General features: G+C 42.8%; 1 protein-coding gene across 10 annotated transcripts in view; it reads right to left on the bottom strand.

Moving 5' to 3' along the window:
- Positions 1-24,275, bottom strand: part of TRAF3 (TNF receptor associated factor 3) — a 105,514-nt gene that overhangs the window by 11,109 nt on the left and 70,130 nt on the right. For 9 of the 10 annotated variants that reach the window (XM_063089514.1, XM_063089520.1, XM_063089515.1 and 6 more), the window contains 7 exons: positions 17,273-17,534; positions 15,539-15,590; positions 12,949-13,053; positions 12,138-12,305; positions 6,703-6,783; positions 3,643-3,717; positions 1,885-1,977 (listed from right to left, as the gene is read on the bottom strand). In XM_063089514.1, coding sequence (XP_062945584.1) covers positions 1,885-1,977; positions 3,643-3,717; positions 6,703-6,783; positions 12,138-12,305; positions 12,949-13,053; positions 15,539-15,590; positions 17,273-17,517 — 819 coding nt within the window. In that variant the 5' untranslated portion in view covers positions 17,518-17,534. Of the gene's footprint in view, positions 1-1,884; positions 1,978-3,642; positions 3,718-6,702; positions 6,784-12,137; positions 12,306-12,948; positions 13,054-15,538; positions 15,591-17,272; positions 17,535-22,853; positions 22,900-24,275 lie in introns of those variants that run through there. The other variant, XM_063089513.1, reaches the window with a different exon arrangement.

Raw genomic sequence — 24,275 nt, 5'->3', positions numbered from 1 at the left:
CACCTTCCCATGAACACAAACAAGAGTGCGCAGAGCCAAGGCGCAGCTGACCTGAATGCTGGGGTGAGGGTTCCATCCAATCTGATGGACAGTCAGAGACTAACTAACCCTTGGGCAACATCCAAGAAGGCAAACATTTCAAATATCGCAGCGATGATGCACCACAACACATCCTGCACTCCTGGGATTTCCACCATGACTTGGCTGCTGACAGTTTAAACACATGAGGTATTTGCAGAGTGAGAAACTGGTGTAGACTGTGTGTAGGCAGGCTACTCTGGTATTCTGGTATGTCCTGGGGTTTCCAATGATGCAAGCCATTCACTTTGAATGCGGAAAAGACCACAAAGTGGGAAGGAAGGAAGTGAACATAACTAATGAAATAAACCTCCACATATCCCACAGAGACTCAGTCCTGGAAGTGGCTTGGTGTCAGCACCTTCTGTAATTGTCCCGCTGGACAATTACACCACATATCTCAGACCCCTAAACTATCACATAATTAGTACAGCTGTAAAAAAAACTAACTTTTTTTGCAGGGGGAGCAGCTGGCCAGTGTGGGGATCCAAACCTTTGACCTTGGTGTTACAACACTGTGCTTTAAACAACTGAGCTAATCGGCCAGCGTAGGCCTATAATTTTTAAAAGGGAGAAACAGAACACACTCTTCAAAAAGAGGAGAAAAAAAGATTTATAGTAAACCATCACTGAACTGAGAGCAAATACTAAGTGCTCCTGGGAAAATCACCAATGATTCATCTAACACAAGTGTTATTTCACAGACAGAACTCCTTTGCTCCACTTGTGTAGGTACGTACAGCATACCAAAATCTTTTTATTGCTTCTCGTGAGACTTCAGCTTATGCATTTATATTTAAAAAATTTTATGTCAGATTTAATAATCTTTTGATTTAAAATTTTAGACTCTTTCAAGTACAGTACATTTACATTTTAAATTGCTTGAACTTAACACTGGAAACGACCTTCAAATCTTTACACATCTTAAGAAAACTCAGACGTCAACTTCACGTGTTCTAATTCATCTTAGTACCCTCCTACTGCAAGTTCTCAATAGATGTTTGTTGAATATTGAATTAAGTTTTTGTTTTTGTAAATAAGGCACAACTTCTTCCCTATCAATTCTTAGAGGTTTCTGTCTTCTCCTCATGAAAAGAAGGCCCCCACCAAGCTGACCATCACAGAACAAACTCCACCAGGAAGCGGTGTGATAACAGGGAGGTACCTGCTGTGGGTCCACAGCTCTTCACAGTGAAGACCTCTTGAAAGCAGCACGGGAGGGGAGTAAGTTTGTTTGGAAATTGGTTGTGTTTATGTGGTTATTAGTGTACCAAATTTTCACAAAGTATCGGCTGAGAAAATCAATTGTAAACACTAGTGACATGGAATTGTTTTATCCTATTTGTCTCTTAGAAAAGACACATAACTGTAAAGCTTCCAGATCACTGGTCAGCAAATTTATTCTATAAGAGCCAGGTAGTAAATATTTGGGGCTGTGCAGTCTATATGATCCCTGACTCAACTACTCAACTCTGCTGCTGTGATGCAAAAGTAGCCACAGACAATATGGAAATGAGTGATGGTGGCTGCATTCCAATAAAACTTTATTGACAAAAAGATGGCGGGGCAGGGGGTGTGGGCAGGGGCTCTGAAAGTTCAACATTCCCCTTTCTAGACCAATGCTAAGATAACCATAATGTGATTTGTAAACCTCAAGATCACATGAAGAGAATTTACTTTTTTGACAATCTCTTGATGCTGTTTCTTTTATCCAAAAACCGTTAATAATTATAAAGAGGTTTTCCTCTTTAAATAATTTGAAGAAATTTAAAAAACCCAAGCAGAGCAGGCAACTGTGTGGCCTACCTTCTTCTCTAGGGAGTTGCTCCACTCCTTCAGCAGGTTGACGTGCTGCACTGCAGAGCTGGCCTCGTGGGCCTTGATCTGCTGGTTTGTCCCCTGCGAGAGCAAAGACGTGAGGCATCAAGCCAACATCACTCCATTTCAAAGGACAGAAAGACTAACATATGGCTTTAAAAGGAGCACTAAACATGAAGGGGGGGTTATTCATGTAAAGTTAACAGGGAACCTCTGAGCCTCGGAAGAGTGGTGCTCGGGGCTGCCTTCACTACCATGTACAGGCGAGGAGCCTGCGAGACAAAGCAGAACGCGCCAAGAGAAAACACCCTGTGACGCTACAAGATAACCTCATTCCTCAAGCTTCTTAGCAACATTCCACACATTTGTAACATCAAGAAATTAAGCTTTAAACTTATTTTTGTTCCTTTATAAACTATTTTTTTCATTAAAAATATAACTGGAAAATGTTTAGATACCTGCAGCTGCAGCTGGATACTGCTACAACAGTCTTGTGAACATGTAATCAGTTGGATTCCAGATAATTTACTACAATATTAATTTACTAACTCAAATATACTGCATCAAAAAATATATCATTCCTCACCATCATAAGTATACTTAGAAAGTTACATACAAAACATAAAGAATCTACAGAGTACATAAGATGTAGACCATTTTAGAGTCAGGAATAAGCATATGAAATAATACTTCATATATTTAAGGAAGTAATTAGTGTGAAAATATAATTTGTTTTGATATTGGAAAATTAAGAAGCCACAGAAAGCATTTTAATGATCTCCAAAACATATACTCTGTACATAGAATATCCATATATATATGTTGATATAAGTATTGCTATATATAAACATATATATACACATACACAGAGAGAATGAATGATACTACGTACGACATAACAGGGGCAGGCTCAGTCTCCCCAGAGACTACAGCAAAGGAAAAGTCGTCATTCTTACTCTTAGGCTTTTTACTTTCTCAGAAAACACTAAGACGCCAGTATCTCTGTGCTGATTTCATACTAAATAATAATTAAATATAAAATACTTTAATGTAATATATATTGCCTTTTGATAGTTTTCAAGATTAAGATATACATTTAAATGAAAACTCAGTTCCAATGTACTAGCAATCTCAGACATGTTAAAAAAAATAAACAACAACAAAAAACCAGACATGTGTTTCTCACACTACATGTGTGGCAGCAACGGAGGAGTCCCCCCGCACTATTTTCCTGGGACGTGTGGTTTGTACAGGCTGTGTTACATTTTGGATCCGTCCCTAGCTGGGATCAGAGTCAGCACAGGCATGTATACAAAATGTGTTTATGGACACACACGTGTGTGATCCCTACGGCTGTGTACTGACACACACGTTGCTGAAACTATGTCCAGTTTGATATTCACTCATGTTCAAGTAACAGCTAAAATTTCCATAACGATCTATCTAGAAACCCCACCAAATGTCATTCCCATTTGTCCTCTTACTAGCTGGTTTTAGAGGCAGTAGTTCTCCTAATGTACTGACTTCCACCATGGCACAGTGTCTCCCTGAAGTCTCAAAACACCACCAGACTGGAAAGCAAGCACCCACGCCTGCTGCATGCGGTTTTCACCCATGCAACAGCGTGTTTTGGTTTTATCACAAAGACTAAGCGAGTCCAGAACTTGCATGTTAAAATGTTAATATAATAACTTTCTCTCATGGCAAAATGTCAGTGACTGGGAAGGACAAATGTTGGATACTGACCTGAAAAACGCAGCCATAGCGCTTAAAACTACAGGTGCTGGGGGCATTGACACACTCTGACAAGTGTGCACTCAACTGCAACGGGAAAGAGACGTGAGTTGTGGCACAAACGTTTTGCATGAAAATGTTCAAACATATTAGGGCACAGATAGCATCTGGGTTGTACTATTAAGAATGGTGTTTATCAGCTACAGGTGTGTATATATCATCTGCTCCCTAGACTTCTATGCAGTAAATATACGGTATAGTCACGTGTATACACATATATACGCCAATATACAGGAATACATTTACTATAACATTTCTTAAACTCATAGTTTCTTTAGAACAAATTGTTCAAAATGTGACATGCCATATGCAATGCCAGAATTTTAAAAGGAAAGAAAAAAAACATAAACCGAAATGCACATTTAAAGACTATAAACAAAAATTGCATGAAACACCAAAAAAAAAAAAAAAAAATCGAAAGCATTCAGGATGCAACTGGGTCACACACCTAATATACAGTGCACAAAAATAAATATATTTCCAAAGCAAGCTTACACAGGGTACCATTACTCGTAATACCTGATAAAACTGGAGATGAGTTTTCCTTCATCTGAAAAGACTTTCCCCCTCTGTATGGCTAGAAACTCATAATAGCTTTTCAACGGCCTCAAAGGTCACTCTAACGACAAGAATCTTATTTGTTTGCTTGTTTGTTTTTTGATGGCTGCCTGGTAAGGGGATCTGAACCCTTGACCTTGGCAGCACTCTACACTTTGTTTTTTTTGGTGGGTGGCTGCGACAGGGATCTAAAACCCTTGACCTTGGTGTTACCAATACTGTGCTGTAACCAGCTGAGCTAACCAGCCAGCCTGAATCTTAATATTGTCACCTCTGATTGATGGACGGAATATCAGGAGGGACTGGGAGCAGGTAACTCATCTTGCAAGGAAAAACCCCTCTTTCAGTTCAGATGTTGGGGAGTCATCAAATAACTACCACTTATGACCCCAACAAGAGGAAAGGGAACTGAGAAGACTGTTTTAAAGACATGGTGTTATGCATTAGGCTCATAAAAGTGAAGGACAGTTACTTCTTCTACTGAGTAAATTCTCATCAGGCAACTCCAAGGATAGGTCTTCTTTACAGAAAACAATCAGCCCTAGTCAGGGGAGCAGGTGGTGAGCTGCGCACAGCCAGCCAGAATGGGTTTTTCTGTGCCATCCTGGCAAGTGTGGGCAGGTTCTATAACTTCTCCTTGATCTACCAGGACAAAGTGGTCCTTTCCTCTTGGTTGATATTTAGGAAAGAGAGGAAAACAGATCCTGGCACTGCTCTCTCGCCCTGATGTGATAGCTAAGGAGAAGGGCCAACATCGTGGGAATGGCTGGAGGGAACCGTGTGACCAAGGTCTCTGAGCCAGGGCAGAGTCACGGTGGTTAAGGATCTAGCAGCCTGAAGTGCCTGCTGTTCCCCAGAACCCAGCCAGAAAGCCCTGGGCTGCACCTGGAGGAAAGACCCCAAAAGGCCCAAGGCAAGTTACTGTCATGAAAAGGCAGAATGAAGACTGCATGTAGCAACATACATCTAAAATGTTAAAACATTTCCTTCCAGGGACTTAATACAATCATGAACCTAACCAGCTAATGCTTCTAATGTTAAAATCAGGGACATACTGAATCTGACATTTTATTATATTATTTTCAGTGTACTACTATAAATTCAGTGTTGTACCTTTTTCTAAATTGGTTTTATTATCAGGACTCTTAGAACCTTACAGAATTTACAGAAGCTTTGGAACAGAGGCAAGAATAATCTATAGTCCATCAGCACCTTTCACCAGAAACCCAAGAGAAATGTAGGTTTAAAGATTTAAAAAAAAAAAAAAAAAAAAAAAGGAAACTAGAGGCAAATGAAAGCAGCTTTTGACCCTAATTCAGATGGCTCTTAGTGAGCAAAAATTTAGGAGTGCATAAAGCACTGGACATTATTTCAACAGTACAGACTCTTTATACATTAACTTCAACAGCAGGACTGTCCAGTTGTGGAGATAATTCACATGCATTTTCCCTGCCCCTCCCAGAGGCATATCCAGGGGCCCAGAGACCACTGTCATCAGGTGAGACCCTGCCCTCACCCATCAGCATCAAGGTCCTGAGAGGACAGACTTTGGGTAAGGGAGGCCTGCGGGATCCTAGGCTCACACAGGCCCTCCAGCTCAGTCAGGGACATATGAAGCTGCTGCCCTGCGCCCCGTCCCCCATAACTGGTGGTAGAATTTCAGGCTGTTAAAAAAGGCTGAGGTGAGCAGGATCCTCACAGCAGAGCACTCAGGTGACTGAGTGGGAGACCAGGGGATGCCACACACCCATCAATCCCAAGGGAGCCCCAGATGTCTCCTGGAACAGCAACCAAAGGCGCTCCAGGTTAAGATTGCATGCAAAAATGTTAAGAATCCTTGGAATTTTTCCATCTGAATATATCCTGGTCAAATGAAGTCATGCAAAATCTACCTTTCTCAAAGAAAGGGTGCTGAGGGCAGTGTGAGATGCACAGCCACCAGGGCAGGCTGCATGGGTGCCCTTCCGGCAGCCCTGAGCTGTGGGAGCTGCCCCTGTACCCACTTCCTATCCAGGGGCACCCCCAGCCCAGCATGTATGGGCAACATGGTTCTGGAGTGGCTCTAAATTAATTCACTTTCTTGAGATAATCTTACAGTAATTTTATAGATTTAAAAGGATTTTATAAAAATCTATAAAATATATTTTATAGATTTAAAAATAGCTTTGAAAAAAACAAAGTATCACCCTGCTTGCACTACAGATAAAATATTTCCATTTTTCTCAATTCTTAAAATTTTTTGGTCTGAATTTACCACTTTGTAGCTTCTAATTACTTGCTTCTGACTTCCAAAAAATAGTATGAGGCTTTTCATCACTTTTGTTTTTCTGCCATACATACTACTATCAACTGTGAGAACGTGAGACTCCAGCTATGGAGGGAAGAGTGGACTCCGTGGCATGCTAACCCCAGAGAGTTCACAACTCCTGACCAGGCCCTGGTCGTGCTCCTTACCTCACTCCTCAGAAGAGACTGGACACTGCATTTGTGAGGACAGGACACCACCACGCAGGGACACTCGGTGTCTTCATGTTTCTACAGAGAAAAAGAAAGTGTTGTCCACTTTGAAACACACAACCTGTCTTCTGTTTGTCCCTCCGATGTCCCCACATGGACCTTAAGGAATTGCTTTGTTTACTGTTGTCGTCCCCTTCAGTTACAACACTACGTTACATTTGGATGAGTTGTTATACTCAAGAAGTCTGAGTGTCTTAGGATACCTCAGAAGATGTCATCAGATCTGACTAGTTAGGGCAATTTGTGGGAACACAGTCTGCCAGAGGTGGCATCTTAACAACAGCTGTCTTTTAGCAGCGTCCCCCTGAGCCTGATGCTGCTCCTGGTTCCCACAGCCCCTGATGTGCTGACCACTGGCTGTGCTCACACAGCAGGTGTCGCCTCTGCTGGTTGGAGAGAAGGGTTTTCCCTTGGCCTCTCATTTTGGGGTCCTCTAAGGAGGGCATGGGGCCAGGTACTGTGCACAGCTTTACTTGGTGTGTTTTTAAGGCCCTCAACTACACAAGCACTCACTGTGGGTCAGCAGCACAGAGGTGACACCTTAGGTTGCAGGAATGTTCTGATAAGCAGGCATTTAGTTGGCTGAGCCTGCCCAGCAGGCCCACCTTAGGGTGCACCCCACAGGACACCAGCTCATCAGCACAGGATTCCATCCTGCCTGGCTGTGCTCCGATCCAGAGTTCCCAGTCACCACAAAGTCAAGGCTTCCCTTGTTTTTCAATGGGAAACCTCGGGCAAGTGGCTTCACCTCCCTGCCAGGGGTGCTGAGGGCTAAAAAGGTCAGAGGCCTGGAGAGCTGAGAGTAAGTTCTGATGCTGCACTGCCTTCCTGACCCTGCCCTCACTCCTGCCTTCACTCACCAGCCAGACACTGTGGCTGGTGCCGGGGTCAGCACAGCATGACAGCAATGAGGAAGATACACAGACAATCATGGCTGCAGCAAGGGGAGGGGGAAGCTCAGGGTGCTGCGGGGAGGGAGCGTAACAGGAACCAGGGCTCAGGGGAGGGAGACTGGCAGGGCAGGGGGTGGGGGCGCTGTCCAGCCAGGGTGGGGCAGGGATGGTGCGAGGGGAGGTTGGGGATGCCAGCAGGGCAGACCAATCAGTATCTCTGTATGTACACACTCATATCTCTGGCAAAGCTGTGCAAGGATATCTGAGTGATACGTTTCTAGAAGTAGGTTTTGTTGGATGTCAAAGGGTGCAGGTATTTAAAATTGAGTTTTAATAGATAATGCCAAACTGCCTTCCAATAACCCTATACCAACCTAACTCCCTTTATCATGAGAAGACATGTTCCTACACCTTTGCCAACTCCACCATACTTTTCAGTCTATCTGATAGGCAAAAAGGCAGTGAGGAGAACTATAATTCTTCAGTAACATGGGCTTAAGCATATTTTTGATATTTATTAATCATTTACATTTCTTTCCCTGTGAATAGGCTTTTCATGGCTTTTGCCCACTATAGTGTGTTAAACAGTGTCCTCCCAAAATTCATGTCCACCAGGAACCTCAGAATGTGACCCTATTTGGAAATAGGCTCTTTGCAGATGCAATTAGTTAAAACGAGGCCACACCGGATTAGGGTGAGCCCTAAACCAGTGACTAGTGTCCTTAGAAGATAGCCTTGTGAATGCAGAGGCAGAGGCTGGAGTGATGCAGCCACAAGCCAAAGAACACCAAGGACTGCCGGCACCACCAGAAGCTGGGAGAGGCCAGGAAGGATTCTTCCTACAGTTGTCAGAGGAAGCAGGGCCCTGCTGACACCTTAGTTTCAGATTTCTAGACTAAGAACTGTGAAAGAATAAATATCTGTTGTTTTAAGCCACCAAATTTGTGGTACTTTGTTACAGCAGCCAAATGAAAATTATATGCTCACTTAAAAAAAAAAAACTGTTAATCTTCTATTGATCTGTCAGAACACTGCGTATTAGTGAAATGAGCCCTGTCTATAAAGTTAAATGTAACTGATACATTCACAAACATTTACGTGCACAAGGAGTAGTAAAGTGTAACTACACAGTGAGTACCCCAGAAGCCAGCACCCAGGTATGACAGTGTGACTGAAACTTCATCCACCTGTGCACACCTCTATGTCACCCTCACTTTACCCCGAGGTGACCACTGAAACCATAATCCTGGATTTTGTATTTCTACTTCCTCTGCTTAAAAAAGTTTCATTAAACATATATGTGTGCCAAGCAAAATAATGTTTTATACTGATTGTTTCTGAATTTTATTAAAATGTGACTCTACTACAGGAGTCTTCTGCAACTTGGCTCAGTGTGATGCTCCTTAGACTGATCTGTGTGCTGCACACAGATGCAGGTCTTGTACCGTCACTGCTGCATAGTGACACGTAACGTAATCTTCACTGCTGTACCACACACCGTCCCCTGGGTCACCACAACTGATCCACTCACTCTCCTGCTGACAGACACCTGGTCTGCTTCCAGATTTCTGCTGCTTTGGTTATGCTTGACCACATTTCCTGGTGTGTATGTGCAACAGTTTCTCCTACATATCTAGGAGAAGAATTGCGAATTAATTGAGTATGTGAATGTTCAAGCTAATAACATACTGCCAAATTGTTTTCCAAAGTGGCTGTACATAACTTGTATATTTACCATGATATATACATTTTCCCATAAAATCAGATCCTTGCAATTCTGATTTTTCAAAAGTTAAAAGAATTGCTTAAAGAAGCTGATATTCAATCATTTCTAGACTAAATATAAAAAAAGGGTTTTTTCCCTGACACTTTAAAATTATGCTGACATATAGACTTAAATAAAAAAATAAATAAAACTTTAAAACAGCTGATATACCGTGTATACTACAGTTTAAACACAGAAAATAAATCTGCACATGAACTGCAATGGTTCAGAGTCTCAGTGCTTTATCAGCACGCATTTTATCAACCTGTGACGTATGCACCACACAAAGAAATGTAGGAAATGAAGGAAAATCAGGATAACCTGGGCTTTAGGCTGCCTACATAGACGATTACTCTTTTTAAAAATAAACTCAAGACCTGAAATGGTGAGACTAAGTGTGCTAGAGCTGAAAGAACAAAAGACTCGGGGATGAAATCATGACACTGAAGGGAGAGGAGGCCCAGGCAAGTCACAGAAGCTTCCCTGGTGCACAGAGAAGCGAATATGCCACTGCTCTGCCAGGGTCAAGGCTGGTGAGAGTCAGGGCAGGAATGCACTAGCAGTGACCTCCCACACACATGCTTGCCATAACCATTACAGGCCCCGAGAGAAAGCAACGTCTGCCTGAAGATGCACTCTAGTACCAACAATGTTAAAACAGCTTAAAAATAGCTTAATCACAAGAGTGTATGTAGTAAGACTTATAAGGAATATTTATTTGTACAACTTGGGTCCCAAACTTGCTAATTATCATTCTGTGCCTGAGCACCAGTTGTCTTTCCACCGTCCTTAGCTGACAAAATCAAGACCCAGATCACATCAAATGCCACCTCCTCACTAAAGCCTTCATCAGGCTGTTAGTCGGTCTTTCCCCGTTGGTACTTTAACCATATTGCAGTTATAGTGCTTCTCACCCTACCATGAATTTGGCTGTCTCCCTGACCAAACTGTGACTGAGCGAGAGACTGCAATTTACTCTTGTGTGCGTCCTGAGCAACTTGCACAGCTCTGGTGCCCGGCAGGCACTAAGTAAATGTTTCGTAAATCCATACGCTATGCTGGCATTTTAAAACCTGACTCTTTACACTGATGTTCAGAGTAAGTTACTTATATGGTGTTTAAATGACACGCTCTACAATTCCTTCTATTCCTGAATGAAAATTAATTGCCAGATTAACTGATTTTTGCAAGAAACAAAGTGTAACTTTGTTAGCTATACACTAATATGTGTAAGGCCTGGAGTATTATTTGTTAGTATGTGTCTCATTCCCTGGAATTTAGTTCCTGGAAGAATTATTCAATTATGACAAATACCATTGTTATTTTTCAAAGGGGGAGGGCACAGCTCTTAAAAGTTCTTAATAACTGGAAATGTCTATAATGTCACACAATAAAAACATTTTGCAAGGAAATAAAGTTACGGGCACAGGAAAGTTACAGAAAGTAAGGTAAGCATGGAGGTTTTCTCATTTCATAGAGAAAGACAAAGAAAACTTTCCCTAAATTTTGGTCATTAAATGCTCCAGGACATCCACCAGGAATTCAAAGGCGGCCCTCATGTCCTGACTATGCTTCTGTAGTCCCTCCCTTCCAATGACTCCAGAGGCACATGTCACCCAGTCCCTGCTGCTTCCCCTCAGCCTCCCAGCAGCACCTCCCCCTTCCTTGGGATCCCACTCTCCTGATCCCTCGTGACCAGTCACCCCATTGCTGGATGACCTCCCCTCCTGGCAATCTGTCAGCATTCACCTGCCCAGGCCTCCATACTCTAGCCACAAAGACCACCAATTCATACTTATCTGCTTGTCCCCCTCTCCTTTGTGCCTGCACCACCTACCTGTCACCCCTGGCATGCCTTTCTCAGGGCCGCCCAGTGCCTTTCTCCTACCCCCTGCTGCCCCCCACTCTTCGCATCTCGCCTGTGTTCCTAAAACCCACTGGCCAGGTTAGTTTCATCTCAGCCTGTGCACTCCCTTGCTGTCCCCCGACTGCTTCAGAGAAGCCAGCCCTGCTCACCACCTCCTACTTCAATGCCAGGTGATTTTTCTTCATAATACTTATCACTACCCAACACTGCATACCTGTTAATTACCTCTTCCCACTAGGTGAGCTTTACCATTGAGTCCCCAGCTCCTGGAAGGGCATCTGACACACAGCAGGTGTCACTAAATGTTCAATGAAGGGATGGTTTTTAAAGTTTGTCCTCCACCCTCTCCTTTCCTCTTTAACTTACACAGAAGTGATATGATTATAACATACACACGCAATATAGAATGGTGCAAAAATAACTGAGATATGAAAACATTTTAAATTCTCATCTCTCTAAGACACACAGCTGCACTTCAATGCTGCAGGACAAATTAGCCTGTTGTAAACAATGGTTACGTCACAAAGCTGTAAAAAGATCGAGCAATTCATCAAAATTTTGAGGCCATTCTCTGGGACAAGTTAAAAATTCTGCCTTTTTTGAGTAATTATTTTTCATTTTTTTGATACCCCAAATGATATTCAATCAAGGCAACAGAAAATGTTAATTACATAAATCAAAATAGGCAAAACAAATAAAGCCTAACCGAAGTAAAGTCAGATGAAAATTGCTATTTACTCCTATCTTTTCTCTTTATTCCTGTTTGAATAGTCATTTATAAAGCTATTCTGTGTAGAAATTACATCTGAATTGAGCAGAAGGTAGGTGAAACAGGAAAATACTGCACCTGCAATGTGATCATTGGAACTTGACTCTTGCAGTGATTGCATGTGGCCTCACGGTATTTACAGGCCTTTTCCACGTGATCACACAGGTCTTTTCTCAGTACTTTTTCTTTGCAGTCAGCACGCACACATGAAAGTTCTTCAAACTGGCAATCATTTTTTAAATGCACCTGTAAGACAAACCATTCAAAGTTCTTAATTGACAAAAAAAATTCAATCTGAAATACTGTATCAGATTCTAATATCTATGCAATGAAATCCTACAGAAATGTTTCTAATCTGCCATTAGACCAGTTTTTCATGGCAAAGAGTGACAAATATACCAAGAGATACTGAATTTCATATTCTATTTAGTGATTACTCAAACTATATTGCTGTCGAAGAATTAAGTCAATTCCTCCTCCTGGATAAATAGGTAGATGGATATCTGCTAAAAACTTTGTTTTATTCCAGTTAAAATATCCTTCCAGGATAAAATACGATACTAATCAAAAAAACATAAGAAGTTATGTAGCATTTCATGGTGAAAAAAGGTTTTAATGGGCCTTCCAAAACTAAAATCCAATTCAGATTTGTTTATTCTAAACAGGGTGGGGGTATTTAAAAACCAGTTGACAATTCTGCCAATGATGCCATAAAAATAACATTTTATACTCAAGTGCTTTGGATTGCTTTCATATTTAGTGTATTTTGAAGGATTAATGTAAACATGGTCTCAGAGGAGCCACATCACACCAACCAGCTCATCAGCCGGACACGGTAAGCACTCGTGTTCCTTAACGTAAAAGCTTCCAGTGCCACTTGGGTACTTACTAGCAGATGTCCCAGTGTTAACTGCTCTGCACAACCTTTGCTTTCATTCCGACAATAGATCTGAAGGGCCAGAATCTCTCTCTTGCAGCAATTATCCTTAAATACCTGAAATTGAAAGACAGTTATCTTAGAGGATTATGTCTTAATCATTACATGCTACATTGGATAAGGCAAAACCACTTGAAAAAAATCATGAGAGCAACTCTTAAGTGGACCTCGGAAAGTATTAAGGACCATCTTAATTTCTACAAGTAGAATGAAGGAGCTACCACCAAACGACATAATTTAAATAATACAACCTTAACTACTGTCTCTTATTAGATAAACCAAAAGAAAACAAATTATACTGAAGAAAGATCACTCTAGAGCAGCTAAACATATTTGGTTAACTTGACATAATCTAAAGACAAAGGCAGAGCAAGACCAAGCTCACATTTAGACTGTGGAGATGTCCAGGAGCCAGCACTGAAAAGGTGGCCGTGGCGGACGCACCTGCCTACCAAAAGATAAGGGCAAAATCTGCAACTCAACACATTTTATGGACAGTTTGCTGGAGAAACAAAGTAATATAGGAAATCATATGTTGGAGACAATTTGTAAAACTTTTACTTTGGTTCCTTTTCACAAGGTTATGCTGTTATAACTCATTTTTCACATAAAAGAAAGCATTAACCTGCTACTAGAAAAAACTATTTTAAATACATAATTGTATAGACAAGGTTAAAAAAGCTTCCCTTTGAAATAAAAACCTTCCTGCCTTTCTTTAATTTCATTTCTCCTTTAGAAAACAAATACTCTCACTCTTTCTAACAACACAATCTACAAACAACATGTGAGTCCTCAGGCATTTCTAAGAAACCTGTTGACACTCCATGACAGCAGGAAAAAAGGAGCTTAATACGATTTGTCAACTCCACAGGCAAAGAAATAGAATCAACAGCTGTGAAGAGTTTAAAATAAACTAATGTGGAGTCTGATCCTTCATAAATATGACTTTTTTGAAAAAGTCATGATTCAAGGAACTAAAATCAACAGAAGAGATATTTTTAACTGATAAGAAGTAACTTCCTTTTTGGGCTGTTTAAGTTCCTTAAGTCATTTGGGTTTAATCTCACAGATAAAAAGACATTAATTGAAAAATACCAGAATAATGGAAGTACAGAACTTCACAACTGAAAAGGACCTCAGATTATTTACTCCAAATGTCTCTTTTTACAGATGAGGAACCGGAGGCCCCCACATCACTTGGTGACCTGCTGGGGGGTAGATCTAGGTCTCTCCAGAGACACAGACACAACTAGTTCCACTCTTTCCCTGAAGATCTACAGCTTTAGTCTGTATCACTAATGATTCTTCAACAAAACTAGTAATTTTTTGTCAGCTATCAATGTCATTGAAAAATACGAATAACTTTGAATAATAAAACAGATACACTAAAAAAAATATCAGCCCATTTGTTTCAACGTTCTCTCTCAATCACACATGTTACCATGTTAAGACAAGGAGTAAAGTTGAGTGATTTGTTTTTCTTAATAACTAACCTAAGACTTTAGCAGCAGGTAAATGCTAAGGAAAAAAAGGTACATGGACAGGTGACCAATTCTGTCACTAACCCTGCCAGAGCAGGTTACATCAGACGCCCTTATCTCCGGCAGTCCAGGGGCACCTATGGCCAGCAACCCTCAAATCAATGCACTAACCTGAGCTGCCCTGAACAACAAACCCAATCTTCAAAGTGCTTTAGACAGGTAAATCCCAGAGCAAGAATTTTATTGTACAATTTAATGACCTACATTAAAAAACTGTCAGGTTCATAAATCAAAGTATTAGAACCACACATATATTTATTGATATTTTAAGCACTTTAAGAATGAGTTGTTTCAGACTACAAGTGTGCCTGGTAGGGTTCAGCGTGCGTGGATGACCACCTGTCGGAGACGCAGTGAGAGGGGATCAGGCACCAGGCAGAGAGGTGGCGGGCAATCTGGGGTGGCCCCTCCCACTGAGCATGTGCTCATGACACTCATGGGCTCTCGCAGGCACACACAACAGTGTGCGGGAGAGAAGTGGCTGATCTCACACACATCTAATGACTTGAAGACACTGGGGAGTTAAGGGGTGGAGAGGAGGGAGAGCAAGTTCAAATGAACCCCTCAGACTAGCATGTCTTAAGGTGAACTCTAGTGTAAGAGTGGAGCATAAGCTGTCTGGGATAAGGACTCACGACGACAGAGTGACCTGACCACAAGGAGCCCCTGCCACGCACAGGCACTCAGCCCTTCACTCACACCAGCTCCCCATACGCACCCCCGAGGGTCGCAGCATGTGATACTGTTAACTGGTAAGGTGAGGAGACAGGCTCAGAGGGTGAAAGGCCTCATGGAGCTCATACAGGAGAGTGGCTGAATGGATCCAACCTCGCTGTCTGTCCAGGTACTTACACGACACAGTGCCCTGCCTCGGAGCCTGCTGCATCAGCCATCAAAACCAAGATAAAACCGAGTTCCAGAGTGCCAAATGCAAACTATGTGAAAAGTATCATCCAGCTTAAAACATTTGACAGAATCATTTATTAAAAACCCAAGAATACCTTATCTTTAATGATGCTTTCTTGACACGCTGTACATTTTGGACTTGAGGAGCTGGGGGAAAACACAACGACTAAATTAGAGTGGAAGTCCCTTTCTCATTGGCACTCACTAGAGACATGGAACCATTCACTTCACAGTCAAGTTTGCTCTTAGCTTATGGCAACAAGCAGAGCTTACAGGATGCCATGGTGAATTTGGTTTAAATATGAAGCCATAGGAGAAAAGGGCTGCATTTGGAATGGTAATTTTTCAAAAGGAAATTAAGTGGAACAGTTTAGTTCAGTCCCACTTGGAAAGCCCCTTTCAATTAATGTAAAAGTGAAATTTTATTTCAGAAACCAAAACTAGCTATCTGCAAAGGAGCTCTTCAGTGTGAGCATCTATAGTCTGTTAGGAGAGATTTAAATGTTCTTTTTTAAAACAGCCAGTACTTTCTCCACAAGCTATTTTTTTTCAGTGCATATTAAAAGGCCAATGCCAACTGCACAGAGGAGCCAGCCTCCCTCCCCCAGGGCCTACCCGCTCCTCTATGGTCCACCCCCCTTTCCCAGGGCCCACCCTCTCCCCCTGGGGCCCACCCCCTCCTCTATGGTCTACTCCCTTCCCCAGGACCCACTCCCACCAGAAGGTTTCTCCTCGGCCCAGCGGTGCAGTCCAGGTTCTTGTGTGAAGGGAAACTAGGTACTCTGAGTCTACTGCGCTGTCACTAAGCTTGACTCAGGTATTCACTCACAAGCAGGCACAGCTGAGTTGATTGTTGGGTATAAGTGGGTTAGACCACAGCAGGAAGAACTGAGAGGAAAGCAAGGTGAAGGCAGGTGACACGGGAGGGATGCAGGCTGCTGTGCTCGGCCTGGGGCCTAGAGGGGGGGCCTGGGGGCAGTCCAGGCTTGAGTGGCAAGTCGGGAGGAGGAGCTGGCTACCCTTCCCAGGCCAATGTGCCCTAATGGCAGTGACTGAGTCAAATGCATACTGCAGAAACACAGTACCCAGCACAATGCCCAGAAAATACAAAATACCTGCAGGATGACTGAAGGTGCTTTCTTGGTCAACGCTATTTCTGCTGTAAAATTCCAGCCTTCCTTTGTGATTATACAATGGCACCAACACTCAGCTGATAACCGCTTCCAAGGGCCTGGTGCATGTTCTACCCGCAATTGCTACGTAAGCACGCACAGATCAGGTTTCAGCTCAGGGAGTGATACCCAGTCCTTTATGCTGACACCTGTCCTCCCTCCACCCTCTGCAGCATCCTTGCACACCAGAGCACTAGCACTTTAATGACTCATTTGTCATTTGCTGGTGTGTGTCTCCTCCACAGAACTGTGAGCTCCTTGAGCAAAAAACAGCAACACGACAGGGGACACCAAGGCTCCCTGGACAGAGTGGCTGATGCCATCAGGGGAGACTTTAAAGGAGATTCTTGGGGGAAGAGAGGAACAGAAGTCTGCAGGACAGAAGAAGGTCATGGGGTGGGGTGGTGCAGGCCTCTGGTCAGAGGCACATGGAGGCCTTAGTACACTAACTCAGATGCGGCATCTTGCTGAGATTCCCTAAACAATTCACAAACTGGGCTCTGAGACTTTTAATCATTTCTTTAGGGCTTTAAACTTTCAGAGGTTTATCTTTTAGAGAAATATATGAGTGAACAGAAGAGTGAGGACTGGAAAAAGCGAAAGGCACAGTCGGCCTAAACAAGTGCCGCCCCACAGCCTGTGTGTGCGGGTACCTACCCCAGCAAGGCTGCCATGCAGGTCTCACAGAACCGGTGTCCACACTCGGTCTGCTTCGGGTTACACAGCACCAGGCGGCACTTCTCACACTTGTACTTGTCCTCCACAGTCTTCACAAACTTTTCTTTGTAACCTCCTTGTTCAGGGACGAAAACTGATGTCCCAGCACTGCGGTCAGGGTGAAGCTTTAGTGGCGGGTTAGTCTGCAGTGCACCAGGAGAGTCCATCTTTTTACTTGACTCCATTTTGCGAAAGAGAAATCCTGTCAGAAAAAAAATAACAATAAAGTAAGAGTGCCACCCCATCGTACTGTGCAAGGAAATAAGAAACATAGCTTTGCAAGAGCGTCTGAAAGATGTGCTGTCTTTCAGTTTTAAGTAACACACAAGGATCATTCCCGACTTTAACAAGACAAATATGCTTCCCTTCTACTTTACCCAAACACTGCTGTTAACAATACTACTCAAAACACTTCCTAAAAACTTGATAAAAGGTACACTTAATAAATTGTATTTTCAAGGTTCTTTAAAACACACATAATACTTTGTTGTGTCGTAACTCGGAATTCTATGCATCACTTGGATATTTTGGGGGAAGCAGCGGTCATTCTTAGCCGATTGTATTTCCTGGTTAAGCTCACTGCTAGATGAGCCTTGAAGACCAGATTCAGGGGTGGCCCATCACACTACAACAGCACGGTGGCCAGCATCTACTGCAGCTGATGTGCGTCCAGACCAGGAGCACTCCTCTTCACACGGCAGAACCCCACGAGAGTGTGCCCACTGTGCCTGAGACGCTTGGTTTCCACCCTCTACCCACATCTTACTAACCCTGCAACAACCTGACCCAGCACTGCAGAGCCTTGGGGTGGGCCCGTCGTGGATTGACAGGATATTTTCATACCAAGCCTGGGAAGAGAGCACGAGGGAGGTCTGGCTCTCCTTCGTACATGAGAAGGCTCAGGGAGGTGCCCAGGGAGAGGGCTGGCAGAGGAGACAGTGGATTGGAGGGGTCTCCTGTGCCCCCTTCTGGGCAGGCTCTCCTACCCACCGGGTCACAAGTTACTCTGCAAGGATGGCTGCCTCCCATCTGCAAGTTCCCACTGACAAATAAAGTGAGCACTCCTAGACGTGAGCCAGAGAGACCCCAACCTCAGCAGCCTGCCAGCGAGGCCTCGAGACGGAGTAACTGAGCCTAAGACTATAAAGGAGCTGAGTGAGGCTCCTGAAGGAGCGCTAACTTTAATGAAGACGACACCGTGCATTAATAAACTGACGAGCGATCCTAAGAATCTGCTAACACTTTTCTGAAGCATAAATTAAATGTTTCCAGATGGTGGTATAAAGGCTGGCTTCTCTTTCTTTTCTACATACTGTACGACGTGTGTGTACTCTCTGACAAGAAAACACATTTTGAATGTTGCACGGTGTCGGGACTGAGTTGTCATCGAGAACTTTCTCGGGAGTTTTTGCCCAGTTCCCTGCAGCCCTTCTCTACAAGGCCTCTGCTGGGCAGCTCCAGGGCAGGGGCGCAGACACCCCTCCTGTGACCCGGGCCCAGCCTGCCCGCCCCAGCCCTGTCAGTAGCCGCTGGCTAGCCCTGGTCCCCACGGACCTTGGTAAAGAAGGGGGCGCTGGGAAAGGAGTTCGAAGACAACATGGGCCAGGCTCAGTAGCCTCAAGGAGACCCACCGCCCAGACGCCTGACAGAAGTTGCTTCTGCACATGGGACTTTCTCATGTAGACTTTCCTGCCTCCCCGCTCCATCCTTCCTCACAATATGGTAATGTGTCTGGGGAACAGACAGAGAAGTTTCTTTCAAAACCCACTAGCTGCCTCACAAATACACCGTGTTCTTGCCCCATCCATCTATGTTTGCCACTTACAAAAATAAGGGCCGAATTCTCTCTACTCAGGGCCCAGCCTCCGTCCTCTGAAGGGGCGGCCCTCAGATGGCCACGGGCGCTGTTGTCGCCCACCTCGTCATGAGGCTGAGCGTACGTACTAGCTGGAGAGGCGAGTGGTGTTCCAGCCACATCTGGGTTAGCGTAACCTAACAGAATACTGCTGTGGCAAGGTGTGGGAGCCTTGTGTAAAATCTGTTTATTTGTGAAAACAAAACAAGTTTTCAAAACAACCTCAAGAGGCCAGTGACTCTTTGCTTGCACACTGGCCAATCAGAATCTTGTTCATTAGGACGCTAACTAATCTTTCTTAGCTAAGTCCCTAACCTTGCCTGTCACATCAAAGGGTCAACCAGGAGGCCACCTGCAGCCCACCACCACCCACCCCGCTCCCCACGCAGTCCCTCGCCTCCTCAGATGCTCCATGTCGGCCAAAGTCCCCGCCTGGCCCCTGCAAGCCTGCCATGTGTGTGGGCTGGCCCCCACCTTGTCCTCTCACAACCCTACCTAGAGTCCTCTTCACACTGTCCTCTGCACAGCCCGTACCTGAGCTAAGCTGCTGGTTGGAGAACAGGCTTTCAGGGAAGGAGGGAAAGGAGGCCCTCTGGTGCTCAGGCAGCAGGGACAAGAAAAAAATCAGTCCTTTGCCTGATGTTTACAAGTGAGGGAAAATAAGCATAAGAAAACTATCTGAACATGAAATGTCCAGAATAGGCAAATGCATAGAGACAAAAAGTAAACTCGTGGTTGCCAGGGTCTGGGTGCTGGAAATGGGGAAGAGTGACTATTAATGGGTATGGGATTTCTCAACAGCATGATAAAAATGCTCTGAAATTACACAGTGGTAATGGCTGCACAACCCTGTGAACAGACTAAAAACAACTGAACTGTATATTTTAAAGGGGTGGACTTTACGGTATGTGAATTACATCTCAATTTAAAATCTAAAAGAATATCACAAAGTAACTTCAAAATGGTTCCATTTAGGTTAACTTGTGATATTTATACAGATATATAGTATCATGTTCTTTAAAATGTGACACCCTAAAACTGAAGTTATATAAATAGTGCCTGATGCTGTGGACATTGCCTGACATACAATGGGTGCAATTAGATTTTCATTTTTATTATAATAGTATATGCTCTAAGAGAGAAAAAAAAACCAATTAAGAGATGAGGGTACGACATGCAAAGATCCCTGAATGCAACTACCCGGAGGAAGATGAGCCCTCCCAGTGCTCAGTGCAACTCTGCACATACTGAAACGGCCAATGCACATATGAGAAAACATTTTTCTTTTTTATCCCCACAAACGGTCAAACATGCAAACTAAGCTACAGTTTTCTTTTCTTATCAATAATGTATCCTGGGCATTTTTCTATATCACCATATGAAAATCTTATTATTTTTAAGGGCTGCACAGCACTCCACTATATAGTTTGCCATAACTTAACATAACCAGTTATACTTAGGCTAGGCTTGATGTTTTGCTATTATGGACAATTCTGAAGTGAACATTCCTGAACATATATCTCTGCACATTTGGCAATCAAATAGTAACAGAACTGCTGGTTCAAAGATGATGTGCCTTTCTAGCCTTCCGAAATGAGGGGCAAATAGTATATTTCTCAGACAAACAAAAACTGCGGGAGTTCACTACCACACGACCACCCTTACAAGAAATCCTCAAGGGAGTACTGGGTTTGGTTCCTGAAAAATAACTACCACTGCCATAAAAACCCAAGAAAAATCTAAACCCGCTAGTATAATAAAAATGGCATTCATGAAGAGAAAACAAGCTAACAAAAACACTATCTACAACCTAAGGAACCAACAAACACAGAAACCAAACAGTAAATCAGAAAGCAAGGAACAAAAGACACCTAAGACAACCAAACAACCAATAAAATGCTAGGTATAAATCAACACCTTTCAATAACAGCTCTTAATGTAAAAGGCTTAAATTCCCCAATCAAAAGACACAGACTGGCTGACTGGATTAAAAAGCAGGACCCAACTATATGCTGCCTATAAGAGACCCACCTCACCCATAAAGATTCACACAGACTAAAAGTGAAAGGATGGAAAAAGATTTACCATGCAAACAGAAAAGAAAAACGAGCGGGAGTAGCTATTCTTATATCTGACAAAATAGACTTTAAACTAAAAACCATAAAAAGAGACAATGAGGGACACTACTTAATGATAAAAGGACTGATCCATCAAGAAGACATAACAATCATAAATATGTACGCACCCAATGTTGGAGCAGCCAGATTTATAAAACAAATGCTATTAGACCTAAAGAAGGAAATAGACACTAATACCATAATAGCAGGGGACCTGAACACCCCACTGTCAATATTAGACAGATCATCTAGGCAAAGAATCAGTAGAGAAACACAAGATCTAAACAAGACTCTAGACCAATTGGAATTGGCAGATATCTACAGAACATTCCACCCAACCATCTCAGAATATTCATTCTTCTCATCAGCACATGGATCATTCTCCAGGATAGATCACATATTAGGTCACAAATCAAGTCTCAATAAATTCAAAAAAATTGAAAGAAAAAAAAAAAAAAAAGATGATGTGCCTTTAAAAATATTGTAATCACTGCCAACTTGCCTTTTATAAAGATTGTGCCAAGGTATATTTCCTCCAATGGCTAGCAAGTATCTAAACAAATATTTTATAAGACGAAATAGCCTGTTTCACGCAAATGCTGGTATTTCCGACTTTATTTCAGCCTCGACTGTGTTTTTGGGCGAGTGCCAAAGGCCATGTTGTTGTCCGAATGTCAGGGTTCTGCTGTGGATGGACATCTCACAGAACTTGGTAAACGGGACACACACATGGAATCTCTCATGTCTCCCCCCAGGCCCTTCTGTGCCACACGTGAGTGAACCTTCTTCAGGTCTGGGACTCTGCAAAAGCTCACCAAACCAATGCCTTTGACATCCACACTGGGTGCCTGCACTGCAAAACGGCTGTGTGCCTAGCACATCAGGGGACATGGGGAAGAAGGAGACTGTGCCTGCCGTTAGAGAGCTGTGAGGGAGTCGGGAGGGTCGTGAGAATAAGGAACACTCCAGGGTCGCCAACCAGAAGGAGCTGCAGAACACAGCACCCACTCACTAGTTAATGTACCCGTGTGCTCCTCCATCCTCAGCCCATCTGCCAGTCTCACTCCACAGGTAAACATCAGCCTGAACCTGGTGTGTATAATTCTCCTGCTAGCACACGTATTTTTCTATTTAATATAACTTTGCCTGTTTTGAACTTCATAAAAGTGATATTGTACCACACGTGGTCCTCTGCCACTAGTATTGCCAATATTCATCCATGTTTGTTGGGTGTAGATATACCTCATTCATTTTTGCTGCTGTATTAATCATGTACTTACCCATTTTCTTACCACACTGTTTCCAGTTTTTGCTATTATAAACAGTCTGCTCTGAACATTCTGGCACATTTCTTCTGAGGTACTTGTACAAGTTTCTCTAGGGTATATACTCTAGATCAGGGGATCAGGGATTAGCAAATCTAGCCAGCAGCCTATTTTTGTAAGGCCCTTGAACTAAGAACGCTCTTTGATTTTTAAAGGGTTATAAAAATAAATAAAGACTGTGACAAAGAGTGTATGCAGTGTACAAAGCCTATTTATTCTCTTACCTTTAACAGAAGAGTTTGCCATCCTCTGCCCTGGACTCTACATCTGGAGAGTGAAGAGGAATTGCTGGCACACAGGTTGTATAAAAGGCCAATTTCACAAGCAAGTACCAAACTGTTTTGCAAAGCAGAGGTACCAATGTACACTCCCAGCAGAAGCGTGGGGCTTTCTGTTAATACAAATCCTTGACAGCACTTGGAGTTATCACACTGCTAACCTAATAAGTACAATGGTCTTTTTTTCCTATCCTGATAATTAGAAAGATTTAGCATCTTTTCATATGCTCATGGGCCACCTGTTTTTTTCTGTGAAATGCCTGATTGTGTCTCCTTCTGATTTTTTAATAGGCATTGCCTATACAATGTTGATTTCTAGGAATTCTTCATATATTTTGACTGCTAATCCTCTGTTAGTTATATATATTGTAAATGTCTTGTCCTAATTCATGGCTTGACTTTATTTATGGTGTCTTTTAATGAAGAGAAGTTCTTACTTTTAACGCAGTTGAAGTGTAAGAATCACCTAATCACCTCCTAAAACAACTAGGACAATAGAAATAAAATTAAAATAAAATAGGAAATAAATACCTACCTATCATGCCCAGAGGAAAAGGGAGCCTGAATTTAGAAAAACCACCACTGGAGGCAAATTTCTCACAATCAACTCAGAGGTGGACAATAATGACCACTGCTGATGTTGGACACTAACTTGGCATATCACCTCAAGGCCACATGCAGGTCATGCAGGAGAAGAAACCACTGAGGTGGATGTGCTCCCAGGTTCCCTCCCACCTATATAACAAGGAGGGCAAAATTCTCAAGATCCCCAAAGAAAACAATATTCCTGTCTATAGAACCAAGTTTTCAACAGCAGGGAGGGCACAGTTTTTACTAAAATGCCCTCAACCCAACAGGCACACAATACATATTGACAATAATAAGTCATTGTATCTTTTATGATATTCATCCTTGTAAGACATTTTAAATCCTTTCTGGAATCAGGTGGGGTATCCATAAATTAGGCTAACTCAAAATTGGCCACCATGTTAAGAACAGACTAGTGAGTGATATCAGCAAAAATGGCTAAGGAACTCCCAAAGTCTATCCTTCAATATATGCAATAAAAAACTGGCCAAAAATGTCAGAATCAACTTTTCAGGATCAACTTTTTTAAAACTCTGGAAACTAAGCAGAAATCTGCAGCAACCAGAGGAACACTTAAGCAAGAGAAACCAGTTAGATCTTGGCAAGAACAATGAACTCCAAGGCATTTTAACTTACCCTGGTCCCATCCTGTGAGCAGCAGTGCCCTGGAAGATAACAGGCCACAATCCTGCTACTAGCACTGGTACTGAAGGGAGTAGAACCAACCTCATTTGCAAAGAACTATGGTTATTTGTTTTGACCTATCTGGTGGCTCCCAGG

This window comes from Cynocephalus volans, chromosome 3, assembly GCF_027409185.1.
Source record: "Cynocephalus volans isolate mCynVol1 chromosome 3, mCynVol1.pri, whole genome shotgun sequence".
NCBI classification, from domain to species: Eukaryota; Metazoa; Chordata; class Mammalia; order Dermoptera; family Cynocephalidae; genus Cynocephalus; species Cynocephalus volans.
The sequence above is the reverse complement of the archived record's forward strand: the minus strand, read 5'-3'. Positions and strand labels throughout refer to the sequence as shown.